Source organism: Physella acuta, unplaced genomic scaffold (assembly GCF_028476545.2).
Source record: "Physella acuta isolate Inbredline_101_S28 unplaced genomic scaffold, ASM2847654v3 ptg000786l, whole genome shotgun sequence".
NCBI lineage: Eukaryota > Metazoa > Mollusca > Gastropoda > Physidae > Physella > Physella acuta.
This window is the reverse complement of record NW_026732304.1, coordinates 218,909-233,423: the sequence shown is the minus strand read 5'-3', so window position 1 is coordinate 233,423 and position 14,515 is coordinate 218,909. Positions and strand designations below refer to the sequence as shown.

The 14,515-nt window shown below is 38.3% G+C and overlaps 1 protein-coding gene across 1 annotated transcript; it reads left to right on the top strand.

Annotated features, from left to right (window-relative positions):
- Nucleotides 1-332: 332 nt before the first annotated feature.
- Nucleotides 333-14,472, top strand: LOC131950898 (uncharacterized; the record flags this gene model as incomplete). Its single annotated transcript, XM_059313101.1, is given in 6 exon segments — nucleotides 333-427; nucleotides 1,617-1,766; nucleotides 3,234-3,359; nucleotides 3,892-4,026; nucleotides 4,920-5,036; nucleotides 14,291-14,472. Coding segments are annotated over 6 exon segments (696 nt in total), but the record flags the coding sequence as incomplete, so codon positions are not given.
- Nucleotides 14,473-14,515: the final 43 nt, after the last annotated feature.

The following is a 14,515-nucleotide window of genomic DNA, read 5'->3' as shown; positions in this document are numbered from 1 at the left end:
ACCTGTAGCCACTGTTTGACATCAGTAGCTTTTATTTTACACCAGCAAGTTTTTTTTTTTACATCTGTAGTCAGTTTTGTACACCTGTAGATACTGTTGTGCACATGCAGCCACTGTTTCACACCTTTAGCCAGTATTTTACACATGTAGTCATTGTTTTACACCTGTAGCTACTGGTTTACACGAGTAGCTTTTATTATACACAATATGTATCCAGTGTTTTACACCTGTAGCTGCCGTTTTACACATGCATCTATTGTTTTACACCTGTAGCTACTGTTTTACACCAGCAGCTTTTATTTTACACCTGTAGCCACTTTTTTTTTACACAGGTAGCCACTTTTTACGTCAACAATGCTACCAACACCGACTGGGAAGACATGGCTTACGGCCCTTGCTTTGACGACTGCAGAAGTGGCACTTGCAGGTGATTTTATTCCTTGTATAGAACCAACCACCGACGTACTATAGATACCAAAATTATACCATTTGAAACATGAAGCCAAGTTATAATGTATAAGTATTTTAAAATGTTTAAACTGCAGATTATATTTAATGTAAACGTATTTTAAAACATTTAAAATGCAAAATGTCTTTTATGTAAACGTATTTTAAAATGTTTTGCAGTGTAGACTGTCTCTACCGTAATCGTATTTTACAATATTTACAATGCAGACTTTCTTTACTATAAACATATTTGAAAATGTTTACAGTACGTACTGAATCTAAAGTAAAACTATTTGAAAATGTTTACAGTACGTACTTAATCTAAAGTAAAACTATTTGAAAATGTTTACAGTACGTACTGAATCTAGTGTAAACCTATTTGAAAATATTTACAGTACGTTCTGAATCTAATGTAAACCTATGTGAAAATGTTTACAGTACGTACTGAATCTGAAGTAAACATATTTGAAAATGTTTACAGTACGTACTTAATCTAAAGTAAACCTATTTGAAAATGTTTACAGTACGTACTGAATCTAATGTAAACCTATTTGAAAATGTTTACAGTACGTACTGAATCTAATGAAAACCTATTTGAAAATGTTTACAGTACGTACTGAATCTAATGTAAACCTATGTGAAAATGTTTACAGTACGTACTGAATCTGAAGTAAACATATTTGAAAATGTTTACAGTACGTACTTAATCTAAAGTAAACCTATTTGAAAATGTTTACAGTACGTACTGAATCTAATGTAAACCTATTTGAAAATGTTTACAGTACGTACTGAATCTAAAGTAAAACTATTTGAAAATGTTTACAGTACGTACTTAATCTAAAGTAAAACTATTTGAAAATGTTTACAGTACGTACTGAATCTAGTGTAAACCTATTTGAAAAATTTTACAGTACGTACTGAATCTAAAGTAAACCTATTTGAAAATGTTTACAGTACGTACTGAATCTAATGTAAACCTATTTGAAAATGTTTACAGTACGTACTGAATCTAATGTAAACCTATGTGAAAATGTTTACAGTACGTACTGAATCTAATGTAAACCTATGTGAAAATGTTTACAGTACGCACTGAATTTAATGTAAACGTATTTGAAAATGTTTACAGTACGTACTGAATCTAATGTAAACCTATGTGAAAATGTTTACAGTGCAGACGTGAAGCCCAGCCGTTACTGCCTCTACATAGCAGACATTGGTGACAACGGGGGTCATGGTGCCGCTGACGTCATCTACGCCGTTCAGGAACCCGCGAGTCTGCAGGACGGAAGTGTGGATCTCGTCGGAGTCCTCCGCTTCAAGTGTGTTCTTTTTACTGCTACCTCGCTATTCTATCGTGTCAAATATGTTGGATGAATGGATATTTATTGTTGAATTTCACCGCTTAAATTTTGTTCTTTTAATATTACCTAGCTATTCTACCGTGTCAAATATGTTGAAAGCATGGCTATTTTTGAATTTCACCGCTTAAATTTTGTTCTTTTAATATCACCTAGCTATTCTATAGTGTAGAACATGTTGGACGTGTTAATATTGTTGAATTTCACCGCTTCAAGTTTCTTCTTTTACCATTAGTGTTTCTTCCAGACTTTTTCCTACGGGGGGGGGGGGGAAGGGGGGCCATTTTATGTTTTCTGGGGGGGGGGGTGGACAACTATGTTTACTAGTTTACAATTACTTAACTATTCTACAACGTAAAATCAAATTATTTCTTAACAAATGGCTTAGAGGTGATTAACTCCGAAACATTAAGGTATTGCGTGTCAACATATTATGTGCGATATAATTTCTATTTAAGACCTGTTGACTTCGACAACATGTTTTTCTTTCTAGGTTGCATTCTATAGCCTTTGACCAATTAAAAACAAGCTGGTTCAGATATCTAGTATCTAATACTAATAGAATATATTTACATACCAATACTTTATTTAAATGGCAATGTAGTAATTAAACAATATGTCACTGCCATTATGGCTTTGATACTGCAATCTAGGCGATGTTATAAGCACGCTTCTATTTTTACATTAACTCTTTGTATGCTTGCTAAGGGTTGAAAATCCCATGTGTTCTGTGTACTACATTCTAATGATAGTCTCACCATGTGTTTTTTTTTTGTGTACTACATTCTAATGATGGTCTCACCATGTGTTTTTTTTTTTTGTGTACTACATTCTAATGATGGTCTCACCATGTTTTTTTTTGTGTACTACATTCTAATGATGGTCTCACCATGTGTTTTTTTTTTGTGTACTACATTCTAATGATGGTCTTTCCTTGTGTTTTCTGTGTACTACATTCTAAGGATTTTCTCCTCTTGTGCTTTTTTGTGTACTACATTCTAAGGATTGTCTCCCAATGTATATTTGTGTACTGCATCCTAATAACTATATTCCTATGTGTTTACATGTACTATATCCTAAAAATATCCCAATGTGTGTTTGTTTACACCATACATTAATTTAATAGTGCATATACCTATTCTTCATGGAACGGAATGGTCTAGGCGGTAAAACGCTAGGCTGCTAACACGGAAGTCTCAGGTTCGAATCTGGGCTCAAGTCAGTTGAACTCATGGTAGGGAAAGTAATGGCCGCTGGGCAAAGTGCTGATCATATACCAGATCAAGAAACTTATGAACTCTACTTCATAATCCCAAAAGAGAATTATTTACTTTATATCGATTGCGCATACACGAAATTGATTTTCCACCCGAGCTGGTTTTTTTTGCTTACACCGTGCATGTCATCTACCTGTTGATTGTATTACAGCTGGACAGAACCGGACGCTGAGACCTTACTCCTGTCACCTGACGGTCGGTTCTTTATCGTCTCCAAAGTTTCCGGCGGTCAGGCCAAGATATCTCAGCTACCCGCTACCGCGTGGAACTCTGGGAGGTAGCCACTCAAGTTTAATTCTTCTATTTTATTTTTTATTTTATTTTTTTATTTTTTTTATTTCAAATATTTAATCAACGTGAAAACTGTATAAGATAAACAATAATATACTTGAAAATTAAAAAAAAAAAAATGTAAAAACATTTGTTTTTATGTTTTTGGAATTTCCGGAAGATACTTTAAAACTTCCGGGGAGGCGGACACTAGATAAAGTATACTTTTTCGGTACGAATTATATATTTGTTTCTTTTGTTCGCGCGGGTGATGAGCAGAGTTTCTTCCAGGCGTCTTTTGGGGGCGCGAGCCCCCCCCCCTCCCCTTCTCCCCCCAACTTAACACGAAGAACGTCTACCGTCCCCACCCCCGAATGAAATGGAATTTATATAGAAAATGTATACTTTACCCCCCCCCCCCCCCTAAAGAGAAAAAAGTCTGGAGAAAAACTGGTGATGCGTATGGGGTGGGTCAGCGTCGCCTCATAGAGAAGCCTTAAAGAAACACTGCATCCTGGGATTTATTTCTTTTTTCCTAGCGTCGTTGACCTAGACGAATCAAAGATGGCGACCCTACAAATCAACACCACAAGCAACGACCCTCAAGGGGGTGATATCTCGCCAGATGGGAAACAACTGCTGCTGATAGCTGAGCACAACATTTATTATTTTGGGTTTGTCTCCCTTACATTACCAATTTATTTTGCTGAGTTCAGATTAAAAAGTGTACATTAAAGTGCTAATATTTTCACATTGTGATAATGACAGTAGACTTGAAAAGCCGGTTCCAAATGGTTCAAAAATGTGTGTTGCCAAAAAAGCATATTTTTGACCAAACTTGGAAATTTTATAACATTAGTACAAAATTACTTCCGGTTTCCTTAATAGTCAAAGAAAAAATACTAGATCTAGTAATATAATAGTAATTTAGCAAACACTTTTATTTTTAATTTGGATTAGTAGTGTCAGGGTGTTGTATTGATTGGGGATGTTATATTATTTAATATAAATACAATACTACGCTATACACCATAGATCACTTTTGTGTATTTTTATCAAAGAAACAATTGTTCTGACTTTTATTGTTTTACTCTCCCTGGCCATTCCGGTTGACTTCACGGAGAGGTTTAGGGGAGTTTTTGACAATATTTGAATTGATAAAATAATTCTAAACAGCGTTTCAACGGTTTTTATTCGATACAAAAATATATAAAAGAGAGTGTAATCGATGGTTCCCCAAAGGCTTTGATTTTTACAAATGTTACTATAATTGAATCGCTTGCAATATTTAAAAAAAAAAGATTGTTTCAAAAATTTAGTATGAATACATAAACTTTTCATGCCTATTCTGTAGAAAATATACATTACAAGTATTCATTACGCATAGAATATATATATATATATATATATATATATATATATATATATATATATATATATATATATATATATATATATATATATATATATATATATATATATAGGCCTATATATATATATATATATATATATATATATATATATATATATATATATATATATATATATATATATATACAAAAACTAGGGTGCCTGACGGTGACTACATCAAAGCCTTTGAGAACCAGCCTCCCTCTGCCGTTGATACCTACGATAGAGTTAAAGACTCTGAAGGAATAGCATGGGCACCCGACCAGCTTGGTTTCTACATCAGTAGTATAGTAGGTCCCCTTTGGGTATTATTGAGGTGGAGGTGGTGGAGGTGGGACAACTGTTGCATAAAAGGTGGAGGTGGAGGTGGAGGTGGGACAACTGTTGCATTTTTTGACCGTTATTGATTGATTTTTGCCCATCTGTTGCATATTTTGACCGTTATTGATTGATTTTCGACCACCTGTTGATTTTTGTCCCTGTTTTTTGCCCACCTGTTGATTATTTTTAACCCGTTGTTGATTGTTCATTAACCAACTGTTGATTGTTTTGATTAGTAGGGTATTGTATTGATCGGTATGTTGACCACTTGACCAACTGACCACGTGTTGGGCAGAGGTGGAGGTGGAGGTGGATTCCCCTATTGATTTGTTTGTATTGAGGGTTAGGGTACCTAGTAGTTGACCAATTGACCAGTTCTTTTATTAACGGTTAAAATAAAGTTATACATTTGTTTACCAGTTGACCAACTGACCAGTTGTTGACCAGTTGACCAATTGACCAATTGTCCACTTGTTGATAAGATGTTGGTTGTTTGTATTGACCTGGACGACAGTCCAGCTTTAACAGTATATAGTAAAATAGTATTTCCCCACCTCCAATGGGGGTGTGGGTGGGGGTGACGCGGGTGGGGGGAGGTGGTAGCAGGTGGTACCCCTTCCCTTTGTGTGTTGCAATCTCATTCTCCCTTTGTCTGACGTCTGTGTGAGCATGTCCTTTTGTGTGCCGCTACTCGCGTCATACTCAAAGGCAGGTGCCCTACCCCATTGTCTAATCCAACTCACGCGCCTTTACTATCGATTTTTTAAAAGTCATGTTTAAACATGTTGACCGTATAAAATCTTTGTTGAATAGGACTGGTGGATGTCGAATTCTACTCGTCTTAATATAAAGAGATACAGCACGTGCCAACACCCGGGCCGATTATTGACCCCACTGGTGGTTTCTACTTGCTTGTTGTGTTTATGGTTTGCATTTATTTACACATACACATTCACACACACACACACACACACACACACACACACACACAAATGAAACTAAAATCAAATCACAACAAAAGACTTCTTATATTTTATGAATTTATTTCAACTTTCTCCAAGTCATCAAACGCTTTTAAAATATCATATCTCAGGGCGAGTAAACGTTCAAAAGCTATACGAGAGAGATTTATTCCAGAATTATTAGGAAATTTAAGATCTGTACCATCCATAAGATCTCTAAGATTTAAAGTGTTTTTGTTCATGAATTGACTAACGATAGCTACTTTATAACCACTGTCATTCGTCGTTCGTATTTCCGTCACTTTATTACTACTTCTGGCGACAAGTATCCAATCTTCACTAGACATCTTGAAAGCGCGGAAATAAACGTTTATAATTAGTCCCAATAAGTGCAAGGGTTAAACGTGATATAAGTCGATCGTTAATATATTGTCGAGCCGGTGAAGCTGAAAAAGGGTGGAGAATAAGTTTTAGGCTAGCTCCCCGAACTTTCTTCAAAACAAAATAAACCGCGTATAACCCACAGCTGTTGGTTACAATGTCTTGCAAAACTCTTGAATTGTAAACGAATGGTCTGTTTGAATTATTTTTTATAAAAGCCAAAATGGCGGGTTCACGCGGTGGTAATCCAAAACTATCGAAATAAGTAAATTGCGATAGACCATTGAAAAAAAGACCAACCCAGTGGCTGCCTTCATCCTTGGACGAATCTAAATTTATAATGAACGCCGCTTGCTTCGTTCTATCGATACGAGTAGGTAGTTGATCGCACGCTACAACACCAAAGAGATTTGTGCGTTGTACAAATAAATCTGCGGCCAGTATACTTTGTAGTTCTCTTGTGTTCATTTTCGTCTATAGGCCGCTTTAGGCGGTGTAATCTGTCAACACTTGTCTCGTTTTTGAAATTTCTAACACCGAATCTAGTTCAGCATACGCAATAACTTGAATCGGTTCAGTTGTAACTTGTGAAAATTTAAGTTCAATAGAAACAGGTCCAGATTTAGCCAATTCAAATTGTTCACCATCCAAAAGACTGGGGCTTAAATCAAAAGCAAACAAGGTATAGCCGTTCTTAAAGTGTTTATAGTCTATTCCATTCCCAGCATCTTTTCCAACCATACCCAGAGAGAGGTTACTATTGAAAAATGCTCTAATGGCTTGATTCCTATCAAAGTCCATGACCAGTGGTTTTCCCGATAACGATCGTCCATCAACGCTTACATTTAAATACGTCAAGTGAAAATGTTGAAAATTGAAGGGGTTTTTTGTGTAACTACCATTAAAGGCTGTAGAGGCGACTAGTCCGAGGACTAATCGGGTGGGTGTTTGACTCATATACAAATTGTCTTGGTTGTGACTTAACATTCCTTTCGGTATAGCAAAGGTCTTTATAACAACGCGTTTAAAAGGGTATTTTGCATTCATTCTCGTTAAAGCCTTTTCATGCGCGATAGAAATCGCCGGGTTAAGTCTGGCCTTTCTAACTACCAATGTTGCGTGCGTTATCATCGCTTTATACCCCTTGTTTTGGTCTGCTGTCAAGAGAGTGAAACTGTCTTTTGCGGGTGTAAGTTTAATTTTAATGTCAACCCCATTCAGCATATAGCGATCTTGGGTGAAAATGTCAGAGTGGATACGTCCCATCATATCGATCTCATGACTTTCAGCAGCGGTGGTGCGGCGAATCCTATACCCATCATTATTGTCATCTTTGAACTCCTCGAAATAACACGGTGTGTCCATTGCATATAGAGCAGCTGATAGAGACCCATTCTTGGCATCTTCCCCGTAATTTAACGTAGACTCCAGATAGGCGCGATACGGATAGGTGTTCTCACTAGCGGTGATTAGTGTGTCGTTGAGAGAAATATCCACTTGGGAAAATAAACTGTGCAAAAAATAATTGACTGGTGCAACATCAGAGTCCACTGATATGGGATCACCATTCGCTAAGGTCACCTTAGCGCGCACATGTAAATACGTGTTGAACAAATCTAGATAGTCTTCACTGTTGCCAGAAATTGCAAATTCTATAGGTGCACTTTGTGCCAAGGATGCGAGGGGGTGTATTTCAACAAATTGACCCTCCTCGACGGCAGTTTGTGTCGGGGGTATACTAAATAAATCCAATCCAGAATGTAAGCACTCACATGAACTTGGATGAATAAGAGCCATGGTTAAGCAAATATATCTGAATACTTGGGATGTTTCTTCTTTCGCTTAGCACACGCCTTCGAATGATTGTGACTTGATCTGTGTGCTAGTTTTATTCGTTTTTCAAAGGGTTCACCTGGTGGTCTCGACAGCGCACGCTTTCTTCTCAATCCGCTTCCTGATTGGTTTTGTCCCAGGTGATCAACGGCGCCTTGTAATAAACGATGACCAGCTTCTTTGGCGTGTTCTTTGAACGATTCTCCAATGTTTCTTCCCGCTAATGCATCGTTTGCAACATGCAACCCGGTACTAACACCTTCTCTGAGTAAAGCCTTACCTCCCGTCTTTAACCAAGGGAGGACCATTCGACCTAGACCACTAAAGAAACTACCAATACCGTGTCCTCTTTGATTTCTTCCACCGATAAAAATTGGTAAACCATGACCGTACTGGTTACAGTAAAAATCTTCGTACAATTTAGGGTTTCGATGTAAAAGGGTATGTTTCACCATGGTGTGAGTTATTCCAGATCGAAATGTTTACGTGTTCTAAAATGGAGTGTCAACACTGACGTTCCACTTGTGAATGAGAGAGATTGTCCCAACTCATCGCATAAAAGTATTTCCACTGTGTCGAATGAAAAGCGGTTCAGGGGGATGTAGTGGGGTTTGTCGTAAATACGAAAAACGGAACTTGGTTTCTTCTCAACGATCGGTACGGTCCGAAGCAAAGGGACCATTACATCTCCAACCGGTCTCGCTTCTACGAGGTCACAATAGACGAATACAATTTTTACTTCGTCTTCCTCGATATGTTTCTCTGTAACTTTACCCGGAACAATCATATAGGCGTTCAACCAGTCACGGACAGTACTTTCTATTCCCGATGCAACTACTTTGACGACAATTTTCTTAAATCCCTTATTACAGTCTGAAATTATAATTTCCACTTTTCGTTCATCTACATCTCTTTTTAATAGTTTTTTTATAGCGTTGACAAGCAGGTCGATGTTTTGGTATTTGGTCTGGCGTAAGCCAAATAGAAAAAGGTTAACGTCTGCACCTTCTTTGATGGAATGATACTGGAGCCAAACTTCATGTTCTCTAATCATACAAAATGCATTCGGCATTTGAATCTCGACCAGACCAACCTCATAGTGCGAATTCACATCGATAGTCTGTGGTAATTTAACGAAGAAATGCCCAGCCTCATTGTCTGGAAATACATTTGGTGATGCATTGCTAGGCAGGGTGACATAAAAACTCATTGTAAAATTTTGGTTCTTGCAATGGTTGGGTTAGGTAAAATATAACCGAGACAGCTGGATAACAACACGACCCAAAGTTTTCCCTCTTTGTCGTCGAGTGTTCCACGCGTCAAATTAAATAGTGAAAAAGCGATGACGACAAATATAACCAACATTTGAGACATGAAAACAATTTCCGGTCGTGTCCTTAGTCTACCGATCCAGCTCGAAATGGTCGAACCGATAGAAGACGTGGTGGATTTGGGTCTCACCTCACTCCCACCGAACGGTCTGAGCGTTTCTTCCAACACGGTCTCATCCATGCTTAGGCTTTTCACTGTTTCAACCATCGTTAGTCTTTATATTTCGAAATGTCTCTAGCTGAAATCCAACTGTTGAATGAACCAAAATTTTACAATGAGTTTTTATGTCACCCTGCCTAGCAATGCATCACCAAATGTATTTCCAGACAATGAGGCTGGGCATTTCTTCGTTAAATTACCACAGACTATCGATGTGAATTCGCACTATGAGGTTGGTCTGGTCGAGATTCAAATGCCGAATGCATTTTGTATGATTAGAGAACATGAAGTTTGGCTCCAGTATCATTCCATCAAAGAAGGTGCAGACGTTAACCTTTTTCTATTTGGCTTACGCCAGACCAAATACCAAAACATCGACCTGCTTGTCAACGCTATAAAAAAACTATTAAAAAGAGATGTAGATGAACGAAAAGTGGAAATTATAATTTCAGACTGTAATAAGGGATTTAAGAAAATTGTCGTCAAAGTAGTTGCATCGGGAATAGAAAGTACTGTCCGTGACTGGTTGAACGCCTATATGATTGTTCCGGGTAAAGTTACAGAGAAACATATCGAGGAAGACGAAGTAAAAATTGTATTCGTCTATTGTGACCTCGTAGAAGCGAGACCGGTTGGAGATGTAATGGTCCCTTTGCTTCGGACCGTACCGATCGTTGAGAAGAAACCAAGTTCCGTTTTTCGTATTTACGACAAACCCCACTACATCCCCCTGAACCGCTTTTCATTCGACACAGTGGAAATACTTTTATGCGATGAGTTGGGACAATCTCTCTCATTCACAAGTGGAACGTCAGTGTTGACACTCCATTTTAGAACACGTAAACATTTCGATCTGGAATAACTCACACCATGGTGAAACATACCCTTTTACATCGAAACCCTAAATTGTACGAAGATTTTTACTGTAACCAGTACGGTCATGGTTTACCAATTTTTATCGGTGGAAGAAATCAAAGAGGACACGGTATTGGTAGTTTCTTTAGTGGTCTAGGTCGAATGGTCCTCCCTTGGTTAAAGACGGGAGGTAAGGCTTTACTCAGAGAAGGTGTTAGTACCGGGTTGCATGTTGCAAACGATGCATTAGCGGGAAGAAACATTGGAGAATCGTTCAAAGAACACGCCAAAGAAGCTGGTCATCGTTTATTACAAGGCGCCGTTGATCACCTGGGACAAAACCAATCAGGAAGCGGATTGAGAAGAAAGCGTGCGCTGTCGAGACCACCAGGTGAACCCTTTGAAAAACGAATAAAACTAGCACACAGATCAAGTCACAATCATTCGAAGGCGTGTGCTAAGCGAAAGAAGAAACATCCCAAGTATTCAGATATATTTGCTTAACCATGGCTCTTATTCATCCAAGTTCATGTGAGTGCTTACATTCTGGATTGGATTTATTTAGTATACCCCCGACACAAACTGCCGTCGAGGAGGGTCAATTTGTTGAAATACACCCCCTCGCATCCTTGGCACAAAGTGCACCTATAGAATTTGCAATTTCTGGCAACAGTGAAGACTATCTAGATTTGTTCAACACGTATTTACATGTGCGCGCTAAGGTGACCTTAGCGAATGGTGATCCCATATCAGTGGACTCTGATGTTGCACCAGTCAATTATTTTTTGCACAGTTTATTTTCCCAAGTGGATATTTCTCTCAACGACACACTAATCACCGCTAGTGAGAACACCTATCCGTATCGCGCCTATCTGGAGTCTACGTTAAATTACGGGGAAGATGCCAAGAATGGGTCTCTATCAGCTGCTCTATATGCAATGGACACACCGTGTTATTTCGAGGAGTTCAAAGATGACAATAATGATGGGTATAGGATTCGCCGCACCACCGCTGCTGAAAGTCATGAGATCGATATGATGGGACGTATCCACTCTGACATTTTCACCCAAGATCGCTATATGCTGAATGGGGTTGACATTAAAATTAAACTTACACCCGCAAAAGACAGTTTCACTCTCTTGACAGCAGACCAAAACAAGGGGTATAAAGCGATGATAACGCACGCAACATTGGTAGTTAGAAAGGCCAGACTTAACCCGGCGATTTCTATCGCGCATGAAAAGGCTTTAACGAGAATGAATGCAAAATACCCTTTTAAACGCGTTGTTATAAAGACCTTTGCTATACCGAAAGGAATGTTAAGTCACAACCAAGACAATTTGTATATGAGTCAAACACCCACCCGATTAGTCCTCGGACTAGTCGCCTCTACAGCCTTTAATGGTAGTTACACAAAAAACCCCTTCAATTTTCAACATTTTCACTTGACGTATTTAAATGTAAGCGTTGATGGACGATCGTTATCGGGAAAACCACTGGTCATGGACTTTGATAGGAATCAAGCCATTAGAGCATTTTTCAATAGTAACCTCTCTCTGGGTATGGTTGGAAAAGATGCTGGGAATGGAATAGACTATAAACACTTTAAGAACGGCTATACCTTGTTTGCTTTTGATTTAAGCCCCAGTCTTTTGGATGGTGAACAATTTGAATTGGCTAAATCTGGACCTGTTTCTATTGAACTTAAATTTTCACAAGTTACAACTGAACCGATTCAAGTTATTGCGTATGCTGAACTAGATTCGGTGTTAGAAATTTCAAAAACGAGACAAGTGTTGACAGATTACACCGCCTAAAGCGGCCTATAGACGAAAATGAACACAAGAGAACTACAAAGTATACTGGCCGCAGATTTATTTGTACAACGCACAAATCTCTTTGGTGTTGTAGCGTGCGATCAACTACCTACTCGTATCGATAGAACGAAGCAAGCGGCGTTCATTATAAATTTAGATTCGTCCAAGGATGAAGGCAGCCACTGGGTTGGTCTTTTTTTCAATGGTCTATCGCAATTTACTTATTTCGATAGTTTTGGATTACCACCGCGTGAACCCGCCATTTTGGCTTTTATAAAAAATAATTCAAACAGACCATTCGTTTACAATTCAAGAGTTTTGCAAGACATTGTAACCAACAGCTGTGGGTTATACGCGGTTTATTTTGTTTTGAAGAAAGTTCGGGGAGCTAGCCTAAAACTTATTCTCCACCCTTTTTCAGCTTCACCGGCTCGACAATATATTAACGATCGACTTATATCACGTTTAACCCTTGCACTTATTGGGACTAATTATAAACGTTTATTTCCGCGCTTTCAAGATGTCTAGTGAAGATTGGATACTTGTCGCCAGAAGTAGTAATAAAGTGACGGAAATACGAACGACGAATGACAGTGGTTATAAAGTAGCTATCGTTAGTCAATTCATGAACAAAAACACTTTAAATCTTAGAGATCTTATGGATGGTACAGATCTTAAATTTCCTAATAATTCTGGAATAAATCTCTCTCGTATAGCTTTTGAACGTTTACTCGCCCTGAGATATGATATTTTAAAAGCGTTTGATGACTTGGAGAAAGTTGAAATAAATTCATAAAATATAAGAAGTCTTTTGTTGTGATTTGATTTTAGTTTCATTTGTGTGTGTGTGTGTGTGTGTGTGTGTGTGTGTGTGTGAATGTGTATGTGTAAATAAATGCAAACCATAAACACAACAAGCAAGTAGAAACCACCAGTGGGGTCAATAATCGGCCCGGGTGTTGGCACGTGCTGTATCTCTTTATATTAAGACGAGTAGAATTCGACATCCACCAGTCCTATTCAACAAAGATTTTATACGGTCAACATGTTTAAACATGACTTTTAAAAAATCGATAGTAAAGGCGCGTGAGTTGGATTAGACAATGGGGTAGGGCACCTGCCTTTGAGTATGACGCGAGTAGCGGCACACAAAAGGACATGCTCACACAGACGTCAGACAAAGGGAGAATGAGATTGCAACACACAAAGGGAAGGGGTACCACCTGCTACCACCTCCCCCCACCCGCGTCACCCCCACCCACACCCCCATTGGAGGTGGGGAAATACTATTTTACTATATACTGTTAAAGCTGGACTGTCGTCCAGGTCAATACAAACAACCAACATCTTATCAACAAGTGGACAATTGGTCAATTGGTCAACTGGTCAACAACTGGTCAGTTGGTCAACTGGTAAACAAATGTATAACTTTATTTTAACCGTTAATAAAAGAACTGGTCAATTGGTCAACTACTAGGTACCCTAACCCTCAATACAAACAAATCAATAGGGGAATCCACCTCCACCTCCACCTCTGCCCAACACGTGGTCAGTTGGTCAAGTGGTCAACATACCGATCAATACAATACCCTACTAATCAAAACAATCAACAGTTGGTTAATGAACAATCAACAACGGGTTAAAAATAATCAACAGGTGGGCAAAAAACAGGGACAAAAATCAACAGGTGGTCGAAAATCAATCAATAACGGTCAAAATATGCAACAGATGGGCAAAAATCAATCAATAACGGTCAAAAAATGCAACAGTTGTCCCACCTCCACCTCCACCTCCACCTTTTATGCAACAGTTGTCCCACCTCCACCACCTCCACCTCAATAATACCCAAAGGGGACCTACTATACTACTTACATCATACCCGAGGGGAAGAACATCTCAGTGTATTATTACCCTCGTGAGAATGACGTTGTCGTTGGATAGGTTTTAGCTTGTGAATAGAGATGTGGACATATAATGAAACTATTATTGTTTAATACATTTCTTCTATTATATTAATTCAACTTGATTAAAAATATTTTTTTAATCTATATTTTTATTGTTTTACTGACTTATTAAACCTGCTTATAATTTAC